This window comes from Gymnogyps californianus, chromosome 18, assembly GCF_018139145.2.
Source record: "Gymnogyps californianus isolate 813 chromosome 18, ASM1813914v2, whole genome shotgun sequence".
In the NCBI taxonomy this organism is placed as follows: domain Eukaryota; kingdom Metazoa; phylum Chordata; class Aves; order Accipitriformes; family Cathartidae; genus Gymnogyps; species Gymnogyps californianus.
This window is the reverse complement of record NC_059488.1, coordinates 11,643,314-11,666,076: the sequence shown is the minus strand read 5'-3', so window position 1 is coordinate 11,666,076 and position 22,763 is coordinate 11,643,314. Positions and strand designations below refer to the sequence as shown.

The window sequence follows — 22,763 nt, the reverse complement described above, 5'->3', positions numbered from 1 at the left end:
GCCGGGGGCTTGGCTGCCCCACCGTGTCCCCAGCCGAGGGGCACTGCCTTTCTTCAAGTGCTGTTTCGGCACATGCAGAGCTGCCGGCCGCGGGCGCTGCGAGCTCGCAGGGACCCCAAGCGTGGGGCCTCCTCCCACCCTCCCCTGCAGAGGAGACCCCTCGGGGCCGGAGAGGCCCCGGCTGCAGGTCCCGGTGATGGGTGGGTGCGGTGGGCTCACGCGGCTCCCGGAGGCGTCCTGCCCCGTGCCCGCGGCCCCCTCCCTCCCGCCCCAGGCTGTAAATCAGCGTGGCCGTGGGTGCTGGCGCGCTCACCGCCGCCCGCCGGTGCCCTCCGCCTCCCCGCGGGGTCTCTCTCCCATGGCGCCTTATCTGCCGCGGGGGTCCCACTTATCTCCGCTGTCACTTTCTAATGCTAGTTTATGGGCAGCGTTTTGTAGCTTAATTATGATGTTTTTCAGCGCGGTCACGTGGCCACAGAAGCCAATAAGGCACCGAAGTGGGTCCATCCCGGCTGAGCCTGGCCCCCATGGGGAGGAGATTGGCCGGTGTCCTGCCCGGGGCGGCGTGTGCGCAGCCAGATCCCCGACACCTTCTCGGCAGACACAGGTCCCATAAATCCCCCAGCCCGCTGTGGACGGGGCAGCGGTGCCCAGCACCCCGTGGAGGATCTTCGGGTCGCAGCGCCTGGCCGGCGGCACGAGGGAGGCTGTCCTGCCGCGCCGGCCCCACGCGCAGCGGGGCGCGCAGCCGCCTCGCGGTGAGTATGTGTCCGTGGGGAGAACCGCGGTCCCACCCGCCTCCCGGCCACTGCCGCCATTCCCCGGCACGGTGGCAGCCAAGGCCAGAGCTGGGGACGCGGCAGGGCTGGGCGAGGAAGTGGGAGCCGTGCGTGGGCCTCTGCTTCCCGTCCCGTCCCCATCAGCGGGTGTGGGGATGGAGGCTCTGCACACCGCGGGCGGCAGAGCGAGGCCTCGCCGTAGCCTTGGCCCCTCGGCCATGCTGCTGCCCGGAATTGACAGATCCGGCGGCCGAGGGGCTCTGGGAGCCCAGCCAGTGGTGGCGGGGGGTCCCCAGTCACCCCAGCGCCACGTGTTACCCGTGGGAGTACAGGCAGTCCCCACACCCTGGAGCAGGCATGGGAGGCGGCCAGGACCCCTCGGCACCCAGGGCTGGCTGAGCCCGCGTCCCTTCCCCATCCCAAGCCGACAGGCACCGCAGCCCTCGGCTCCGAGTTGCTTTTGTTCCTCGCCGTGTTTGCTCAGCTCTTGTCCCGACCCGCAGCCCCGTGTGGGCTCCTCTTCCCGGATGGCAGGTCCCGCTCCATGGCTGCCCGGCAGCTCCCCCGGGAGCTCGCGGCGAGCGCGGGGGCTGTGGCTGAGGGGCTCCGCCGGCAGTGGGAGCGCTCCTTCCCGGCCAAACGGCAGCTGACCCGCACCAGGGGCTGCTCTGCTGCTATTCTTAGCCTGGGCTTGATTCCTGGTGGCTCCGGAGCGATGCTCCGCCGAGCCCATTTCCTGTTTGCCGCTCTCCCTGCCAGCGTCGCTTCCTACCCGCCGCACCCGCGGGCGGCAGCGGGCGTGTGGGGCGAGCCTGGTGGGATGAGCCGTGTGGGATGAGATGTGTGGGGCGAGCCGTGTGGGATGAGCCGTGTGGGATGAGATGTGTGGGGCGAGCCATGCAGGATGAGCCCTCTGGGGTGAGCCGTGTGGGATGAGCCGTGTGGGATGAGCTGTGTGCGATGAGCCATGCGGGACAAGCCGTGTGGGATCAGCTGTGCGGGATGAGCTGTGTGGGACCAGCAGCCACGGCTCCCCTTCACGGGGCGCTGCTGGCAGCACAGTCCCGAGCCGTGCAGGAGCTCCAGGCGCCCACAGCCTCGGGGTCCCCGTACTGCTGCCCTCCCTGCAGCTCCCTCGGCATCAAAACCCCTCGAACTGGAGCTCCCTCCCCAGGGGCTGTGCAGGCAGCAGGCTCCTGCCTGTGCTGGGACAGGCTGTGACTCTGCACCAGCCACAAAGCGTCTCCTGACCGAGCGGGTCGGGCCCGACGGGACGGGCTCAACTCCAGTGCCCGGCTCAGAGCAGGAGTCTCGAGCTCCCCGTGGCCAAGTGCCTGGGCTGCGGCACTTGGCCAGCCGGCCTGAGAGCATCCCGATAAACAGGACGTGCTGGGAGCACGGGTGCTCCTGTGCTGGTCTGCTGCCGTCATGGAACATTTCATTAAGAATCCCTAAATGTGAAGCAATGAATTAAATACCAGCGGTGAACAACCGCTGTCTGACAGGCGGACCAGGACACCGTTGGCAGTGGCTGCTCCATGCACTGAGGCCAGTGCTAGGTCTGAACCGTCACCCTGTTAGTAGTAGCCCCAGAGGAGGTGTCAGGAGCTGCTGCACACCCCAGTGCCCTTCACGCAGCTTTCCCGGGGCTCTGTGAGCACCTCCCCGCAGCCGGCTGGCTGGCAGGACCTCCTGGTGCAGGGTAACAGGGGTGGTTCTGGCAGCACCCAGGGGTCCGGGGGCTGTGCACTAAGTGGGGCTGGCTGTGGGGTGTTCCTCTTGCTCAGACACGTTTAATTGTGCTCCAGCCCCCGGGACTCCCGGTTCCCACGCAGGTCTCGCTGCTCGCAGGCCGGATGCCCGGGGAGGTGGGGGGCTCGTTGTTCCCCATGGATGGCGTGGGGCAGCTCTGCCAGCCCCGGGGGGAGCGGGGAGGGTCTCGTGCCCCTTCGTGCAGAGAGGCGCCCCGTGCCCGTCCAGCTCCTGGGGTCCCCGGGGCGGGAGCCCGGCGCTGCCGAGGCCTGGCCGAGCAGCGTCCCCCAGCCCGGGAGCAGCGCTGCCCTCGGGGGCTGCTCCTGCCCGGAGCCACCCAGCCCCAGCTCCCTTTCTGCCCCCCGGGCTGGGGCCCGGGGCCGCTGCCGCCGGGAGCTGCCGGCCTGGGGTGCGGTGCCCGCTGCCCGCCGGGGCCTGCGGGGCCGGGGGCTGGCAGCGGGGCAGAGGGTGTCCCCGTGTCCCCGTGTCCCCGGGCTGGCAGGTCCCTCCGCCCCCACCCCGTCCCCGGCGCCGTGAGCCGCCCGCTCTCCCCAGAGGAGGTTCCCCAGCCCCCGGGGGCTGGCCGCTCGCCCGCACCAACATGGAGATGCTCTTCCAGGCGCTATAAAGGGCTCCGGCTCCGGCACCTGCCGCTCGGTCTCCGCCGCGCCGCGTTCCCGCTCCGCACCCAGCGCAGGGGCTGGGGGCCGCCGTCCCCGTCCCCGTCCCCGTCCCCCGCCCGCCCCGTCCCGCTGACCCGCTGGCTTGTCCCGCAGCAGGGCCGCTGGAGGGGATGGACTATTCCTATGATGAGGACCTGGACGAGCTCTGTCCGGTCTGCGGGGACAAGGTCTCCGGGTACCACTACGGGCTGCTCACCTGCGAGAGCTGCAAGGTAGGAGCCGGCCGGGGCGTGCGGGGCCGGGGAAACGGGGCCGGGGCTGTGCGGGGACCGGCGCCCTGCGGGGACCGGGGAAAGCGCGGCCGGGGCTGCGCGGGGAGCGGGGCTGCGCGGGGAGCGGGGCTGTGCGGGGACCGCTGCACGGGGAAGAGGGGGCCGGGGCTGTGCGGGGAGCGGGGAGGGGGGCTCTGCGGCGGCCGGGGCGGCGGGGCCGGCCGCGGGCCGCTCCTCGCCCGTTTTCGTTAGCGGCGGCTTCGCGCTCGGCGGCGGGACGGGAGCGCGGCCGCGACGGGAGCCCCGACCGCGGCGGGGGGCGGCGGGGGGCTCCGTCGGAAGCGGGACGCGGGGACGGGATGCTGATGCCGGGGTGCCGGGATGCCGGGGCGCCGGTGCCGAGATACCGATGCCGGGATGCCGGGATGCCGGGATGCCGGTGCCCGCCGCATCGCCGCCGCCCGCCGCCGCAGGGCTTCTTCAAGCGGACGGTGCAGAACAACAAGCACTACACCTGCACCGAGAGCCAGAACTGCAAGATCGACAAGACCCAGCGCAAGCGCTGCCCCTACTGCCGCTTCCAGAAGTGCCTCACCGTGGGGATGCGCCTGGAAGGTACGGCACGCCGCCGGCCGGCTCCCCGCGGGCACGGCCGGGCTCCGCGGCTGCGGACGGGGCCGGGGGCGGCGGAGGGGGCGACCGCGGGGCTGCGCGGGGCTGCGCGGTCCCCCGCCGGTGGCGGTCGCGCTGTCCCCGCCGCCGCCGCCCGCCCCCGCCGCGTCCCCGGGCCGGTAATTCCCGCGGGCGCTTCGATTCCGTTTTTCCCTCCCAAGTTAAAAAAAAATTCGTTTTTTCGCGTCGGCTCCTGCTTTTCCTTTTTTTGTTTTTGTTTTGTTTCCCCGGGGGTTTTGGCTGCCGCGGCTTCAACTTTCCAGGATTTTCTTTGCTGGCAGAACGGTTGGGAAATAGCATAGAAATTATTGTTTTCCTTAAGCACATAATTCCAGAAGCCGAGACTTAAGGAAAACGTTAAAAATGATGGGGCTGGCAATAAAACTGCTGCAGACCCACCACGAATTGTATTTTTCCTCTTGGTGATGTTCAGTATAACAGATTTCTCGTCTGACTCTCGGGGAGTGCAATTACAGCCCCCACGGCTGCCACCTCGCTCATGTCAGAGAAGTCGATCCCGATTGAGATATCAGAGTCGGGCCCCAACATCCCCGAGTCGTGCGTTGTGGTTTCTGCAACGCTTAGCACGGGCCAACAAAATACATTCAGGGGGACAGATCGCTGGCAAGCGACTGCAAAGCAAAAGCAGACGCGGAAAGGAGCCCCCCACCCCCCCGAGTCAGCCGCCCCCCACCTCTTCTCCCCTGAAATCGTTTACATTTTGCAGCGGATGGGAGCAGCCAGAGGCACCGACCGGGCTGAGACCCCTCACCTGGCCGGGCTCGCTGCACAGGGCTTCGCCCGCCCGGGAGCTCCGGGCAGAGTGCGGGTTAATCAGAAAGTACTGCGCGTACTCGCACAGCGGCCGCTCGCTTCCAGGAGTGGGATGAGAGCCTGCGAGCAGCGGCGCAGGAGTAAGACACAACATCGAGCTGCAAAATCAGCCCCTGCAAACTCCCGGCGTGGGCCGGCTTCCAGCCCTGTCTCCAACAGATCCCAGTTTTGCTCTCCTCCCTGGACTGGAGTTACTGGTGCCCTAAATCAATCCGTGCACGCTCTGGTGGTTTTGACCAGCGCTGCAGGAGAATTTGGGTGCTGAGGGCTCCGGGGGCAGGCAGGCAGGGGCAGCGCTTGGGGTGGCTGGCAGGGACAGGCGCGGTCTCAGTTTGCCCCTTTTCAGCAGTTTTTTTGTCTTGCTTACCATGGAGCTCCTTTGGTCCCATGGCCCGGGAGGGCAGCAGCCGGGGTATCGGAAGGGTGCTCCTCCCAAACAGCCTTTTTTTGCTTATTTTCTTGCTGTTAGCTCCTTAGCAAACCCTGCAGCCGGGCAGCCAGGGGGGATCACCCAGCGGAGGGTGATATTCCCGTGGGACCGTCTCTTTTGTGATAAAAACGGGAGCCCACCTTTCCTCAGTTCCTCGTATTTTTGGGCAGGGAATCTGAGGTGACGCTTTGAAGGTGAGCCTCCAGCTCCACAGGACAAAAGCAAGCCCGAGATGATTGATTTTGGGGACGGAGTGTTGACACAGGCCCCCCTCAAAGTGCCTGAAGGGATGCTGCAGCGAAGCCTGGCCGGGGAGAGCAGCACAGCCCTGGCCCAAGCCTGCCCGCAGCCCTGGGGACCCCCTGGGCACCCCCCCAGGCACCCCCCAGGCCCTTGCCCGGGCAGGGAGAGGTGGGCGAGGGGAGGCAGAGCTCAGCCGGCAGCTCGCACCAGCCGGGGCTCTGTGCGGGGCCGAGGGCAGGCGAGGCAGAGGGAGCGGGAAGGGGGTGCGCTGGGGGCCCGCTCCTGCCGCCGTGCCGGCTGGCCGCACCCCGGGTGCGTGGCTCGGGGGCCGCCTGCAGATGGTTCTGTCGGGGGGATGCCGGGGGTGCAGGCGCTTCCTGGGCGGCTCCGCTCGGGCCCCCTTGCCCCGGAGGTCGGGGCGCATCGGTCGCTTCCCGGCAGCCAGCTGGGACGCGGCAAATGGCAAGTTGTTCCCGATCCCAAGTGAGGCACAAACGGTGGCAGGAAAAGCGGAGCAGGAGGGAATTAAAAGGCCTTTTCTCCCTTTGTGTTCTTGCCAGGGGAGGGAAGGAGGTGTACTAGTGGTCGCCGGCGGAGGGTTTGTGAGACATTGCTGTGAGCACCTCTCGCTGGGGGGGGCCTGCAGGCAGCACCAGTGGGGTCGCTGCCTGTGCACCCTTGCCCAGGGTCACGGGGGTCTGCTTGGGATGCGATCCCTGGGCATCGCTGGGCCTGGCCTCCAGCGGTGGTGGAAACACCTTACTTTGAGTGAGTGGGAGATTTGGGCTTTTGGCATCGCCGGGGTGTGTGGCTGAGGACACCAATCCTGCCGGTGCCAGCTCAGGCTGCGTGACAGGGTCTGCCCACGGGGGATCCCGGCAGGGGTACGCACACGTGCTGACTGCGGCCACCTCCCTTGTACCCCTGAAGTCAGGAACTGCCCCGGGGCAGCTGTCTGTTGCCCAGAGGCGTGCAGGCAGGCTTTCAGGAGTGGGGGGGCCACAGCACCCCTCACCTCAGAGGATGCCTCTGGCTGCCCTGCTCCCAGCGAGATGCTGTTTTCATGAATAAAGAATGAGGGAGGAAGCGCGGGGCGGCTCCCCTGGGAGCACATTCCTGCTCGCCCTGGAAATGCTGCTGCTCCCGGCGAGGCTCCCGCGTTTCCAGCCTGCCTGGGGAGAGTTTGGGAGGTGCCGTGGCTCTCCAGGGGGGCTGGCCGCGCTTCCAGTGGCCCCAGGATAAGCAGGGGAAAGAGAGGCAGAGGTAACAGCTGAGACACAAAAGCGAGGCCCGCCTGCTGTCAGCCGGGATGCAAACTAGCGGAGGGTTTTTTTCCCTTTGATGCTAAGTCTGCGGGCTGGCGCGCTCTCCTCCATCCCTCTGCACCGCCGTCCAGCTCCCAGCTTCCAGCGAGCTGAGGCTCTTCCAAGGGTGGGCCGGGGCAGCAGCCCCCGGGAGCGCAGCGGGGGGGTGCGGAGGGACGAGCTCCTGCTGCAGAGAAGCACCTGCTCCCTCGCGCGCTGACACATTCTTGGGTTTCTTTTGGGGTTCAGAGGGAACATCTGCTTTGCTACAGCCAGGAAATTGCGATGGGGCCGTCAGAGTGACTCCGCCAGTGGGACACTCCGGCAGAGCCCCTCGGCCGTAGCTGATACCTGGCAGGGACGGGCAGCCTCCTGCCCGAAAGCTGGCGCAGCCCTGCCGTGGGGTGCAGTGCACCCGGAGGGACCCGCTGGCTGTGCTGCCCGTGAAAGGGGCAGAGACTTGCAGAAGAGAAGCATGTGCAGCCTGGATGCAGGCGAGCCAGGGTCCCGAGGGGGGTCTGGGGTCCCAGGCTCTGCAGAAACAAGGAAATCCCAGGGCTGGTCCAGAGTCAGGGGTCGTAAAAGTGAAAGTGGATGTCGAGCCCCTTCGTCTGCCTGGGCTTCACAGGCTCTCCCCTCAACCCGCGAGGGATGCAAGCTGCTTTATCCCCCAGCCTGTTTTGTAGTTAAAGCCAAATGTCTCTTCCTTTCCTGCAATTCCCAGAGGCTCTGAGGGTGACACCAGCAAGGCAACCGCCGGGGCCAGGCACCTGAACCTGCCATGTCACGTCCGTGGTGTGCACGGCTGGGCTGGGAGCGGCACAGCCTGCCGGCGGCTTTCTGGGAAAGTCTCCCCGGTGCCCCCCAGCCCCGTTTGGCCACCAAATCCCCCGCCATCATTTTCTCCATGCCGTGTGGAAGCACCGGTCTCCCTCCGTGCCAGTTCACTGCAGCCTCTGCCCTCTCTCTGCCCCCCAGCTGTGCGTGCAGACCGGATGCGCGGAGGGAGGAACAAGTTTGGACCCATGTACAAGCGGGACCGTGCCTTAAAGCAGCAGAAGAAAGCTCTGATCCGTGCCAACGGCTTCAAGCTGGAGACCGTGCCTCCGATCATGTCCCCGGTGCAGAACGACTACAGCCTGTCCTCCACCATCCACAGCATCCACGCCATGTCCAAGACCTTGCCGCCCAACCCTGCCGCCCTGACGCCCGTCGACTACGAGCGCAGCCCCTACGGGACGCCCTCCCTGGGAATGACTGTGCCCAGCCACGCGCCGCTCACCGGCTACCACTACCCTTCCTTCCCCAACCGCACCATCAAGTCCGAGTACCCGGACCACTACACAAACACGCACGAGTCCGTGCCCGCCTACGTGTACCCAGAGACCTACCCCAGCAGCTCCCCTCCTGACATCCCCGAGGTCATCCTGAAGCTGCTGCAGCTGGAGCCCGACGAGGCCCAGGTGAAGGCACGGATACTGGCCTGCCTGCAGCAAGAGCAAGGCAAAGGCCGGCACGAGAAGCTCAGCACCTTCGGCCTCATGTGCAAGATGGCTGACCAGACTCTCTTCTCCATCGTGGAGTGGGCACGGAGCTGCATTTTCTTCAAGGAGCTGGAGGTAGGAGCCTGGGCCGGGGGGAGGGATGCTGCACTGGGTGGGCGATGGGAGGCAGGTAGGATTGGGGCTGAAATGCCGTGAGGATGGGATGCTGTCATGGGCGGGACTGGGGCTGAAATGCCGTGAGGATGGGGCAATGCCCATGGGCACAAGCCCGGGGCTGCCAGCGCTGCAGATCTGCTGGTGCGTCCCCGTCCCGCTCCTGGCTCCCCGGGCAGCAGGGCTGGAGGCACCGGGGCCCGGCTGCAACGCTGGAGTGATTCCCGCTGTCGCCGCGGGGCTAATGATTTCAGATTCATCACGGCGGGGGCAGGTGTGGAAGCAATCGCCGGCAGAGTGACTGCGGTGTCAAGCTCAAGATATAATTGAAAAATGTAACGTTGAGGAATTATAGTTGAGACAATTCTCTCCTCCGCCTTTAGGAGGAAAATCGATGCTGTCAGGTGGGTGCCTATTAGCACCAGGCAGCCGGGGCAGGGCTGGCCGGGGCGGGGGACACCACCGAGCCTCCTCCGGAGCCGCTTCTGCTGCCGGCAGCCCGCGAGCATGCCTGGCTGGGGGACATGGAGCTGACCCCCGTCCCGCCGGGCCATCCCCCCTAGCAAATCCCCCCAAATATTTACTGGGGCGAAGGGGTGGATTAGCAGGGGTGGGGCAGCCTCTGCCAGCCTGCAAACCTTGCCAAGCTTTCAGATGTTTTCCGTTCATGTCCTGGGCTGACCCAAGATCCCAAACTGGTGCAAAAATGGGAGAGAAAATTTTGCAACATGGCCAAAACCCGGAGAGCCACATCCCGGGGCGGCCGGGAGACCCGGGTGCCTTCCTGTGCTTCCAGCATGAGGCTGTGCTACCCAGCTCCGGCCAAAATCACCTTCCTCCTGCGGTGCCATGGGGACTGTGCCCTAGGACAGGGCCAGGCTCTTCCCCATGCCCACCCCGCAGGGTGCCACGGGGCCGAGAGTGGCAGAGCCTCGCGGCTCAAAATAGCCCCCGGCTGCCAGAACAGTGTCAGGAAACGGCATTGTGGGGGTGGGTCGGGCTCGTTTCAATCATATCAGTGTCCAGCCTGGATTTTGGGAACAGGGTGGTTGTTGTTTTGCAGGAGATATTGTAAACAGTGTAAATTCAGCTCCCGGCTGCATTGCTGCGTAGCCTTGTAACTCCATTGTCAGCCTGATTGCGCCACCAAAATAGGCTGTTTCCGTGTGAATCCGCGGCGGCGGGCGCTCCTCCTCCCGTGGGGCTCTGGGGGGGACAGCAGCACCAGAGGCCTCACCTGGGCAGGGCCACCGGCGTCCTGCCGGGAGCAGGACACGTCCCCCGCTGTGCCCAGGACACGGGGTGCAGTGCCCAGGGATGGAAGCTCGGCTGGGCACCCCTGTCCATCACTGCCACCCCAGGGGCTCGTGCCTTTTGCTTTCATCCGCGCGGTGAGATGGGGCAGATTCCCAGCGTCTCGCAGGGCCGGGGACCGCAGGACGCCGCGTTCTGCCCTGACTCCAGAGGGAGCGTGAGAAAGTGCGGTTGTCGCTGGCCTTGGCTCCCTCCCGTGCACTGGCTCGGCAGCGCACAGCGTAACCGGGCAGGTCCGAGCCCCCGGCACGGGGCTGTGGTGCCCAGGCCCCTCTGTGTGTGTCCCCCCCAGGGACGGTGCCGGGGCTGCCCGCCGCCCACCCGGCACGGCACATCCTCCCTAACGCAGGGCGGTGGCTTTGCCTTGGGCGTGCGGAGAGAAGCCGATGGGAAGCAGGAGTAGGTCTGCAGCTCCTGAACCCCCATTCCTGCTCCTGCCCGGCACATAAAAGCAAACAGCTGCTGGGGCGGTAAATGAACTCCTGCTAGTGCAGAGTTTATGGCTTTACCCTAAAGCCCGCTAGCACGGAGTAAAATCGTGATCTCAGAGATCGATGGCCGTCATGCAGGCAGTCCCCGCTGGGTGCTCAGGGCTCCTCGGAGCGGGGGATGCCAGTGGCCTTCTCCATCCCCTGGGAACATCTGCATGAAGGCGACGGTCTCCATCCCCAGCCGGGGAAGGGCTGTTGGCTGAGGCCGGTGCAGGGATCCAGGCTGGAAGGGCATCGCGCTGGGACATCGCCCCAGGGCATCATGCCGGGCTGATGGCAAGCGGGGAGGGGGTGCAGGCGGGTGAGGAGGGGGTGCGGGCAGATGACCCCCATGCACAGCGTCCCCTGCCTGAATGCTCCCAGCACCCACGTGCTCCTGCCGCAGGGCTGTTTTGCAGACAGCCGGCTTTTCCCCTGGGCCTCGCAGGGACCCTGGAGAGGAGGGAGCAAACCCTTGGGGGCATGGAGTCCCACTGGCTCACGCTTGGCCAGGACGAGCCTTTGGTCCCTGCCCACGGAGAGTGGGAGCAGGTCCCCCCCGGAGCTGGCAGGTCTTGTTCCCATTCCCGTTCCCGTTCCCACACTAGTAGCCCGGCGAGGGGCAGCGGCAGAGCGGGTGCTTTGCTGTCTGCTCCTGGTGGGGTGGCCGGGGTGGGGGGCATTGGGGAGAGCCCCCCCCGGCTCCACCGCTGCGCCTGGGGAAGGAGGGGGGAGATGGGCTAATGGCCTCTTGACATCGGCTCACACGCCACGTCCGCCCGCAGGCGCGGGGCAGTCAGATTGAAAACAGATTTAACTTCCCAGATATATCGTTTCATTTAAGGGCCAGTAATTCTGTCAGTCTGCCACTGACAAACGAGGGTCCCCATGCCAATCCGCCGGGGAGACTGATGTCGCGGCGTTCATCTCGTGTCACCAGGCAGAGAATTACGGACTGCGCTGGCCTTCGGAGGCAAGACTAATAATGCCGCGCGGCAGAGGGGGATTTGGGGGCCCGCTTGTTTATCGAGGGCCGGCCAGGCAGCCGCGGCGCGAGGCCGCGCGGGCGGAGGTGGAAGAGGTCAGCGCTGACGCCCATAAATACGAACTTTAACTGAGTCTAGATGAGATGTGTCAGGACTGAGGGAAGATTTGCAGCATCTCTTCAGGAAGAAAAATATGGGCCGAGGGTGAAATATATTTTGTTGGGTCGTGAGTCTCAGGCAACTTTGTCCTTTCAGATGTAATTTTTTTATATATATATGGAGAGAGACAGACAGAGAGATGCGCATACACACGCACACTTGCACACTCACATTGTGGCTGGTTTCGGTTTGGTTTATATACACGTATCTTGCACAGCCTGCTTTATATAGGTGTTACTGCCATACGTACATATAAATATCGTGCACACAGGGGTGCAGTGACCTTTAGATTGGGATGAGCAGCCAGGAATGTTAAACAAATTGCCGCGGTTTCAGCCCGAAGGCCGGGCTGGGCTGGGTGTGCGGCGGGTCCCTGCCACCGGTGGAGGGGCACGGTGCGGCCGTGGGGAGGTGGGCTGATGCCGATCCCCTCCTCGGCCCCTCCTTGCCATGGGGCCAGGGCAAACCACCCTCCCATCCACGGGCAAGCACCAGTGGTGGGGCAGGGGACGCTGAGGGCAGCACCGTTCCCACGGACCAAGGGGTTCCTGCGGGTTGCTGGGTCTGTCTGCTGGGCTGCTCTCCCTCACTTCTCGCTAGAGATCTCGGAGCCACGACAAAGCCTATTTGTAGTCAGTTGCTTCTCTGCCTTTAGCATGCGTGGGTCATCTTGACCCCATCTCCTGGCCAACAGCCAGAGCGTTTTTGGCAGATTTAAAATCTCCTTCTGGTGGTGGATGCTGCAGCAATGTTTAGCATCCTATGCACTGAGGGAAATGTGACGGCTTTCCCTGCCTGCTGGCATCCCGGCTGGCACAGCCCTGCCCTCGCTCCCGGGCGCACATGCAGAGCCACGATCCCCACGCAGCCTTGCAGCCGGCTGCCTGCGAGCCCCAGCAAAAAGCAGTAGCCTGGGCCACAGCAGCGTGCTCTGCCAGCAGGGAGACGCGATCCTGGCCCTGCCGCACTGGTCTTGGTGGTTTTTTTGCTTTAAGATGCCGATCGCGGTGGTACCTGGGCAGGGGGATGGGGACCTGCATTGACCATTAACACCTTAGACTTGTGTGGGGTTTCGATTGCGGGTGGCTGGCGGACGGTAATCCACTTTCGCACTTCTCTGTAGCCAAGGTGACGGGTCCTGCTCCCCCCCAGTAATTGCCCAGGCTGTGGCTCGGGGTGCTGGCGTGTGCCGTGCACCTGCGTGGGAGCTGCTGGGGTAAATCCTGCACCAGTGATCTGGGAGGAGGCCCGGAGAGCATCCCTGGGGTGAAGGCAGGTCGGGGGCATCCGAGCGCTCCTCATGCCCGTGGCGTGCTGAAGCTGGGTGGGGAGAGGCTGGGGATCGATGTCCTGGGACCCGCTCAGGGCTTCCGAGCAAAGCGGGATTGCTGGTGGGTCACTCTGCTTCATAACGCTGCAGAGATGTTCGAGGGCAGATGGCGGTACCTGAGGTGGGGGATGCCCTGGACCAGCCGTGCAGGGAGCAGCAAGCGCAGTGGGGCTGCGCCGTCCCCGCGGAGGTTTGGCTTCGGGATGCTGAGGTGCTGAGGTGGCCTGGGCACATTTTGGGGAGCCCCAACACTCCCAGGGGCTTCCTCCCCTCGCACCTACGAACCCACAGGGAGGGTTGCAGGAGGTTTAAAACTACATCCGCATGCGGGTCCTGCAGCCCTGCGCCTGGGCAGCGCTGTCCGTGCCTCTGCACACCCTGCCTCCCCGCTGGCTCTTGATCCCAGCCCATTTGCCGCAGGGAAATGCATTTTTCTGTGGGTCACCGGCCTTAAGTGGCAAGGCGCTTTCGGCGGCCGGGCGGCAGGGGAGTGCTCTCCGTGTGTGGGGAGGGTTTCGCTGCCGCATTTTGTGAATGGGTTAAATGCTTGCTTTAAAAAAAAAAAAAAAATCAAAATCGCCTCTTAAAGACAGCTTGCATCAGGTCCTTGATAAAGCACTCCGTTGAAAAGCCTTGACATTAAAAGAGGAAGATCCTTTGCTTAACTTTTAAAGGCGAGAGTGCGTGCGTGTCGCCTTGCCGGGAGGATTGATTGACTCTGCGTGGCAGTCCATTAGCGGCCCCCTCCTCCGGGGAGGCCAGGCTGGCGCTGGGCACAGGGCAGGTCATCTCCAGCCGGGAGCCCCCTTGCAGCGGTGCCGCACTGCCGGAGCGGGGCCGGGGGGGGATGCCTGCTGCCAGCCCAGCCCGGGGCACGGGGACACCCAGCTTGGTGCTGGGGCGCAGGCAGGGCTGGAGCCCCTGGAGACGTCCCTGAGCCCTGCCCGGCCCCCAGAGCACCCCAGCCCCCCCGTCATGCTCCCAACCACGTCCTTGCCACACCATGGCCTCGTGGCTCAGGTTCACTGCGATGCTCCCAGGAAAGGCTGTGGCACGCCGGAGCGTGCCGGCAGGGGAACAGCCATGCCGCAGCCATGCAGGGTGAAATGTGCTGCTGATGGGATGCAGGGAGGTGCTCTGCTGAGGGACCTGAACCCGCCTGCAGAGTTTGGGAGAAGCTGATTTTTAAAGCAATTTTTAAAGGAAGAAAAGAAGATTTCAAAAGTGTTGAAATGCTTCCTTTTGGGAAAGCTGAACTTTTAAAAATCATTTTCAGGGCAAAACCTTCAGTCTGTCCCTTCCGGAGCTCGTCCTGCTCAGGAATGAGGCACAGGAAGGAGCTTCCAAAACAACGCCGCGACTCAGCCGGAGCAGAGGAGCTCGGCTCTGGCCAGGAGCGTGCGGCTGGGCTGGCAGTGTGCTGCTGCGCCGGGAGCCCAGCTCCCTGCGAGGGCTGGCCGTGATTACAGCCAGCCACTCGCCTTGGGGCGGAGGTCATCATGCATGCAGAAAATCTCCATTTTGTTTTGATGCAGAATGAGCTTTTCCCCAGTTCTTTGTTCAGCAGCTGAACAGGAACCTCACGGTCGGTACTGCTGGGCCACGTACCGTGGCTTCTTTGCCAGTTTGGGCGATGTAGCAGCGAGCCCAGCCTCAGCAGCCCCATTGCGCCCATTGCACCTCGCTGCAGGCAGGTTTCGTGCCGTCAGGCAGGAGCGGACGCCGCAGCCCCGGCCGCCGTTGCTGCCTTCTGCGCCGCATCTCCCTCCCTGCGCTGCTGTGCGTCCAGCTCTGACCACCCACCGCACTTGAGAAACAAATCCCGGCAGCTCGCGGGGAGTGCCGGGCTCCGAGACCATAAAGCTCTTTCTCATCTGACTTCTATTCCTTTTGCAATCTCCCAGCACTGGTTTATTGCAGCCTCTTCAGCAAAACGAGGGTATTATCCAGTCCTGTGATACTGCATCTGTCTTCCTTCTATTAAAGGCAGCGAGCACAATGGCACTGCAGAGCTCTTCTGCCGGCGCTGAATTTGCTCTGCAGGGAAGTATTACTGATAACCCCCGGCCCTTTCCCTACACCAGCCTTGCAGGAGAGGGGGGCTCCAGGCAGGGCCGGGGTTCAGCTCTTTGCAGAAAGGAGTTGGGGTCCTGCGGAGAGCAGTGCTGCGGGGACGAAGCCGGTGACCCATGGTGGTTCTCGGCGGGGCGATGGGGAAGGCAGCAGAGTGGCGTGCCTTCTGCTTGCTCCCCGAGCCGGGACAGCAGCGTGCCCCGCGTCCCACCACGACTCTGGGCACAGGGGCCTGACAGGGCTCTTTGCTTTGCCGAACGAAGGCGTTGGCTCTGGCAGCTCGTCCTGCCCGTCGCTGGCGCTGCCTGCAGCCCTCCGGCTTTCCCGCGAGACCTTTGGAGCTCCTTGCAGTTTGCGTCCTGGGTTGAGCTTCTTACCAGAGGCAATTGCAGGCATTTCTTCGAAAGCATAGCTGTGGACGCTTATACCTGTGCCTGCACGTACACACCAGCACGCGTGCAAATGTGCGTGTGATCACGCAGGTGTTGATGCGTGGGCAGGGGCCGGCCTGGCAGCTGCAGGGCGCAGCGATGCCCCATAGCCGGCGGCTCCCCCACGGCTGTGCTGCGCTGCGGCAGCTCTGTGCCCCCCCCGCCCCAAACCTGCCGTCCCGGGCAGGGAGGCGAGGATGGGTACTGTCTTCTTTCATTTTAAAGTATCCAGAGGGGCTGCCTGGAGACACAGGGCCTTTGTGCAGCAGCCGTGCATTCCCTCCCGCCCGGGGACGCGGCCAGCAGTCATTTTGTTAAAGATTTGTGTGCGGTTCGGGGAGGTTGTGCCTGGTGGGGTAAAACCCGTGCTGATAAAAGCCAGCAAATGCCACCGAAACACTCTGAGCTACTTCAAAGCCGGCTCTGCGCAGCCACCCGGCCCGTCTCCTCTCCTCCAGCCCGGGGTCCTCCTTCCTGGGGCTGCAGCTCCAGCTCCCCCTGCCCGCTTGAGAGGACCCTGCTGCTGGGCTGGCCTCCCACGGGACATCTGCCAGGCGCGGGGTGGGTGCTGTGCGAGCGCAGTGCAAGGTGTGCGTGGGGCGTGAGCCTGCAGGCGTAACCCAGCCGCAGGGCGCTGGTGGTTGCAATCCTCGCTACAGGTGCTAACCAGTGCTGCGGGCGTCAGTCTTGCCGTCCTCTCCTCCCACCCACCACGGAGGGAGGGCTGGAGGTGATGCATGGGATACCGGCAAGGAGATGAACTGGGGTGCAACATCCAGCCCAGCTACACGCTGGCAGGGGCGGACATAGAAACCAGGAGCCGGACCAGGTCTTTGCAATTAACATTTCATTAATCAGATGCAGCATCTCCTTGCTAGGAGCTTGTTCACAGTCAGACTGCAATTTCCACGTGTAAATGTGTGTGTGAGACTTTGGGAAATGCTCTGCAGGCAGCGGGGGTGAGGAGGGTTTCAGGTTCTTAAAAAAACGGGGCTTTTGCCAAGCTGCAAGGGTCAGGGACAAAGTCCCGGAGGACAAAGTCACATCCCACCTGAAGGAACCGGATTCCTGAGGGAGGCGGATGATGCCGCCTGCACTCCCCGCCATGGGCTGGCAAGCAAACATGTGCACAAAACAGACCTGGGGCTGGACAAGTCTCCATAGATCAGGTCACCTGGGGGCCTTAGGGGGAGGCAGAGGTTTGTCACATCCCCAACACATCATGCTGACGCTGTATCCGTGCCAAGGCATTGCTCATCCTGGTGGCGGAAGCCTCATCCACTAACGGCACCGATGACTGGACTCGCTGCTCTACTTCTGGGCACTTGAGCAGGGAAAACAGGTTGTTTTTTTGACACTGATGCCAGTCTGCTAGAAAACCCCTTTCTGTTGTGCTCAGGGTGAGACACAGACGGGTGCGAGTCCCGCCCAAGTCCAACGCTAACGTGGCAACCTGCCGTAGCGGCTGATGGTGTGAGTTTGAGCTGTCGCTGCCACAGGGCTGGAGCGTGGAGCTGACCCTCGAACGCAGAGCTGGGGGTCCGGAGGGGTGGTGCAGGGACTGGGGCAGCCCGGCTCCCTCCTGCCAGCCGGGAACGAACTCGTGCAGACGCAGCCCGGGCCGGCCGTGCCCCGGCGCGATGGGTGTCAGCGGCGCTGCTCTGGCTGTGTTTCAGGTGGGCGACCAGATGAAGCTGCTGCAGAACTGCTGGAGCGAGCTGCTGGTGTTCGACCACGTCTACCGGCAGCTGCAGCACGGCAAGGAGCACAGCGTGCTGCTCGTCACCGGCCAGGAGGTGAGCGCCGGCACACAGAGACCGCGGCGGCGGCTGCGGAGGGGGCGGCAGGGGCCGGGTGGTGGGGCTGGAGCGGGGGCACGGGGGTGGATTTTGTCTTACTTCTGGCCAAGTGTGGCCAACCTGGCGTGAAGCAGACGCGTTGGTTTTGCTGCGCTATGGGACTGCTGGTGCAGAAGGTCCCGTCCCATCACATCTCATCCCATCCCATCCCATCCCATCCCATCCCATCCCATCCCATCCCATCCCATCCCATTGCATTCTGTCCTGTCCCATGCCACCCCATCCTGTCCCGTCCTGCCATCCAGCTCCTGGTTCTGGAGAAAAATGTTTTTCATGGAAAGATCAACAGCCACAGCTGTACTTGCAGAGGTGGGATGTGAGAAGGGGCCCCTTCCCTCCCCGGGGGTGGTTTTTGGAGACATGGGTGCCTGCGACACCAGCACCCTGCAAAGGGCCCCTCTGTTTTAAGCAGTGCTGGAGAAACGGGGTTCCTGTTTCACCCATCAGCCTTTGCTTTGACACCCCTAATTCTCGGTCAGCGCTCTGGGCTGGTGCCTGGCTCCTGCCCTGCGCGGGGTGCCCTGCAGTGGGTTTGGGGGGGGGCTGGGGCCACCATGGCTGATGCTGTCCCTGTCCCCACAGGTGGACATGTCGACCATCGCAGCCCAGGCCGGCTCCATCCTGAACACGCTGGTGCTGCGGGCGCAGGAGCTTGTCCTGCACTTACACTCGCTCCAGGTGGACCGGCAGGAGTTCGTCTGCCTCAAGTTCCTCATCCTCTTCAGCCTCGGTGAGCACTGCCGTGGGGGGCAATGGGACGAGGGGCGGCCACACTTGGGGATCGTGGCCGTGCTGCCGTGGGGTCTTGAGGGGTGCGAGCACAGCTGGAGGGAGCACGCGCAGCCCAGAGTCCGGCCGTGCCGGCTGCTGCGCCGACGGGCAACAAAGGGGCTTTTAATGAGGAGCCAGGAGCGAGGGCTGGGACCTGCCGGCTCCCCCGCCTCGCTGAGGGGTCCAAAACGTCTCCTGCTGCGGGGCCGGGCTCTGCCCCCAGCCATGGGGGACGTTGCTGCCTCGTTGGCCGAGCGGAGCCTGTTTTGGTCACTTGCCCGTCGCACCGGGCGGGGAAACAACCGGCTGATATGGCCGTGGCAAAACAGGCGTGTTGACAGAGGCGGCAGCCGGGGACGGCCCTATCTCCCGGGATTTGCGTCAGAGGGCCCGTGCCGCCGCGGTGGGCAGGGGCTGCGTGCGGCTCCTGATTAGGCTCAGCCCCGGAGCCTGTGGTCAGGCCGAGGCGGCGGGTTCGCACGGTCCCGCCTCACCTAGACAAAATACACGGGAGCTGCGGGCGCTGCTGCCAGAGCCTGCAACGTCCCTGGGGCTGCACGGCGGCTCTGCTCTGCTACTGCCCCGATCCTGCCCTGCTCCCACCCTGGCCATGCTGCCACCCCCGTGGGGAGCATCTCCCCATCCACCACGGCCAGGGATGAGCCTCCTTTCCCCACAGGCATCGCCCCGAGGCAGGGATGCCCATTGGAGTCCCACCGGAGCAATCTCAGCCCTCGGTGCGGCTGGGGGTGGTGCTGAGCACCATGGGGACCCCAGGGTGCCCGGCTGCCTTCATTACTGGTGCTGACACCTTCCCCTCAGCCCTGTCCCTGTGGGAGATCTCACCTCCCAGCACGAGGATGGTGGCAGGGCCTGCAAGGGGCTCAGCTGGCTGCCGTGCTCCCAGCTCGCACCTCTGCCACCGCGGCTGCTTCACTTCCCACACCCCGATGGCCGCTGCTAATTGCACACACCCGGACGGGGCAGGAACTGGCCTTTGCCCAGGGAAACTTGTTCTTGGGTCCCTGCAGCAGCTGGGTGCTGGTGCTGAGCTGGGATGGTGAGCCCAGCTTGGGGCAGCCCTGCCTCGATCCCCATCCCTGTCCCCATTCCCATCTCAACCCATCCCTGACCCTGTCTCCATCCCTGTCCCAGTGCCTCAGTCTGTGCTTGCACTTCTGCATCCAGGGGCTCCCATCCGGGGGGGCTCCTGCCAGTGGCTCTGGGCCCCATCACCAACTGCAGCAGGCCACGAGCTGCACTCTGCGCCGAATGGACACTGCTGTGTGTTTTGGTAGTTTGTGCTCGAGGGAGAGTTTGCATCACTGTAAGTCACCGTCGCTGAGGAGCCAGCCTGCTCCAGGAGCAGCATCGCCACTGGGTTAATGGGTTAAGTGGGAGCACTGACATGCTGCAGGCAGTGGGAATCCACTCCCCCATCCCAGGGGCCAGGGTCAGGGCCAGTCGGAAGGATCCACCGTTTTGCCTCGGGTTTGCTGTGGACGTGTCCCCGTTAGCAGGCAGGTCTGGCAGCCGCGGGCACCTGGGGGACCCGGGCAGGGTGGGTGTCTCGAGGCGCGGGAGCCACACTGCCGTCCCGTCCTGCACCTGCAGCATCTCCTCCCGCAGCATCTCCTCCTGCAGCTTGCTTTCCCTCTAGAGCTGTTTTGAAATCCAGAGAAATTAGATACGATAATTTGCTGTTCAAGCAGTGATAAGGTGTGGCACAAACAGTGCCTGGGCTGGGAAATAAAGGAGCCAGTGGGCCTCGTGCCCCGAGGCAGGACCTGCCCTGGCCGCTGCCCTGCAGGCTCAGCACCGGGAGAGCGGGTCCCCCCGCGCTGCCCTGTGTACCCCTGCCACCCCCCGCCACAGCACGGCACAGCACGGCACAGCGAGCAGGAGCAGCGTCCTCCCAGAGCGAAGCCAGCACCGGCGGCAGCGGCTGCCGTGCCGATCGTGGCTGCGGTTCCGCTTCCCCGGAGCAGCGGCTTTCAGGAAGGGTGTGGAATCAAATAGCTGTATTTTCCCATACATCATTTTGCCCCAAATCCAACTTTTTCTCTCCATATTGCAGAGCTCACTTGGAGTAATTTGCCCTTCGCAGGCTCAGCTGTAGAGGATGGGATTGTGTATTATGTGCAGGATGTAATTGCCTTTAACAAGAGAATTTCCACATTTACCACTCTGCCACAGCACAGTCAAAGCCAAGCCCCGCTCACAAGAGCTGCCATTTGAGTTCTAAATAGATTTCTCTCCTGAGCAGGTAAAGAGATTTAATTAAAATTAGGGCTTCTCAAAATAGCAATATTTATGAGGACGGCACAGGTTAGCTTTGTTCTACAGAAGGGCTTAATAGAGCCTTAATGGATTGACCTATCATTCGATTTCATGACTTACATTCATGAAGCAGCTACTCTTGGGGAGGGGAGGAAGAGAGGCTTTTATAGCCCACATTCCCTTAAGCGTTTGCAATTTATCAGCAGCTTCTCCCAAACAAAAGGAGCTGTGAATAGGAAGAACACTTGAGGGCATAGAAATAATCCCAGGCATATCTGTATGTGTGATGGGAGGCTTTGTCACAGGACAGTCTTTGCAACTGCTGCAGTGTCTCTAAATGAAGTGAGTCAATGTTATTTGGACAACATTCTTTATTCCTTGCAGGAATGAAAAGATTATTCAAATATTCAATTAAACAGTGAATAGGGTCTTTCAGAGAACCAGGTGAGTTCATCGAGTAGAACTAGCTATTGTTGAGCCAACTCAGGGGATAGATTTGACATTTATCAATATAACTTCTTTTTTTTAATGACATGCACAATAACCTTATGCAGATAAAGAGATTTCATAACAACAACCCGGGTAGAAGGGAGACGGCCACAATAGGAGCAAATGTGCCGCAGGAGTGAAAAGGGAAGGGTGATCTGATAAAGTGCATCTTGGCACAGCCTGCGCCTGGCCCGGCCGCGCAGCCCGGCCGTGGGCATGGCTGGAGGCTGTGTCTCCCCAGGGGCCCCACAGCCCCCCCGGCTGCACCTCTGCTCCCCCGGGCTCTGCCCGAGCACAGGCCAGGGCCTCCCAGCTTTGCTGGGCTGGAGGAGTGCTGGGTGCCGTGGCCCCCTCCGAGGGAGCCCTGCGGGGCCAGGTAGAGTGGGGGGGGGCCACGGACACCCCCACCCAGTGGCACGGGGGTCCCGTCTGCTCTCTCCTGCTCAGGCACCTCCATCACCAGCACCGTGCTTTGCCCTCCTGAGAGCTGCTCAGCCCTCTGGGTACAGCCACGTTCGGCTCCCCGCTTTTTTGGGATGACAACCAGAAATAAACCCCAAACTCCCCGCTGCCTTGGCCAGAACCTGTGCCCAGATTTCCCTGTTCCCAGCCCGCGGGCGGGATGTGTCCAGGCTGCCAACGCAGACCTGAATGTGGCTGTGCATCAGCGGCTGCTGGACGTGGGCAGGAGAGCCGGCAGCACCGTTACCGAGCGCAGCGCTGCTGGGCACCTCCATGCCGTACAGTAAATCTATTAAATCCGCTTGCCCCAAATGCGCTCGGTGCTGGGGTTTGCAGCAAGGTCTCCCGCAGGCGGGCACCGAGATACCATCGCTGTGTGTAGCTGGAGCTGGCTGATGGGGCAGTGCACACTGTTTCCCTAAAGCCACTAAAATCCGTGTGCGGTGCCGGTTTAACCACGTGTTGCGGAGATTAAAAATCAGTGCTTCCTTCACGGAGCACTCATGGCAACCCAAGCACTGAGGCAGCATCCTTGGAGGGCAGACCCCAGCTCAGGCTGCCCCAAAAGCCTGGAAAAACCCCGACCCACCAGCCTGGGTTGTCCCTGCAGTCACCCTCCTGCCGTGGCTGCGGGTCGCGGGGCACTTACAGATCCATCGTCCCCAGGGTCATCTCTGCCCTGGGGCTGTGCATGCCCCAGCTCCTGCAGTGCTGCCATCGGGGCTGCAGTGGCCTCTTGGCTGCCAGACCCTGCCTGCACCTTGGTGCCGCTGCCTGCTGCACCGCTTCCCACCCTGCAGGCAGCAGAGCTGGCAGTGGGATTACGGGGGAGCTGCTGCAGCCCTGGTGAGGCGCGGAGGATTAGTGTTTCCAGGCTGGTGAGCCTGGTTGCCACATTGGAAAGACCAGGTTTATCAGGGAATTAATTCAGCCGCTTCCTCGACCTTCAGGAATTAAAGGGGGCTGATGGCCACGGCTCCCTGTGCGTGGGTGCAGCCAGTAACACATTTTGGCTCTGCAGCTTCCTGGGCGGCACGGGCAGGGGGTCACCAGCACTCCTGCTGCTGGGGGGTTTGGGTGTCCATCTTCAGCATCGGGGGAGACCTGGGAGGCAGGGCAGGGATGGGGAGCCCACAGCCGGGCAGGGACGGGGTGCAGGACCCCTCCTGCACTGCATTTTCGGGCATTGACACAGGAGTGTGGGTCCCTCCTGGCACACCCGGCACGGCATGGCACGGATGGGGCAGACACATGGGTTTGGCACCGTTCCACCATCATCCTCCTCCCTTGCAGACGTGAAGTACCTGGAGAACCACACGCTGGCTAAGGACGCTCAGGAGAAGGCCAACGCGGCGCTGCTGGAGTACACCGTCTGCCACTACCCCCACTCCACGGACAAGTTTCGCCAGCTGCTGCTGCGGCTGGCAGAGGTCCGGGCGCTGAGCATGCAGGCGGAGGAGTATCTCTACCACAAGCACCTGAGCGGGGAGGTGCCCTGCAACAACCTCCTCATCGAGATGCTGCACGCCAAGCGGACTTGAGCGTGGCCGCCAGCACGGACCTGGCGGAGCC

At 63.5% G+C, this 22,763-nt stretch overlaps 1 protein-coding gene across 2 annotated transcripts; it reads left to right on the top strand.

The window, feature by feature from the left end:
• Positions 1-639: 639 nt before the first annotated feature.
• On the top strand, positions 640-22,763 carry NR5A1 (nuclear receptor subfamily 5 group A member 1). 2 transcript variants are annotated; one of them, XM_050908055.1, is made up of 7 exons: positions 640-758; positions 3,311-3,426; positions 3,900-4,041; positions 7,888-8,528; positions 17,007-17,126; positions 17,772-17,919; positions 22,485-22,763. In XM_050908055.1, the coding sequence occupies exons 2-7, from the start codon at positions 3,325-3,327 to the stop codon at positions 22,730-22,732; spliced, it is 1,401 nt and encodes a 466-aa protein (XP_050764012.1). In that variant the 5' UTR covers positions 640-758; positions 3,311-3,324; the 3' UTR covers positions 22,733-22,763. The 2 variants fall into 2 exon arrangements, with proteins under 2 accessions (XP_050764012.1, XP_050764011.1); XM_050908054.1 differs by having other exon boundaries at positions 3,308-3,426.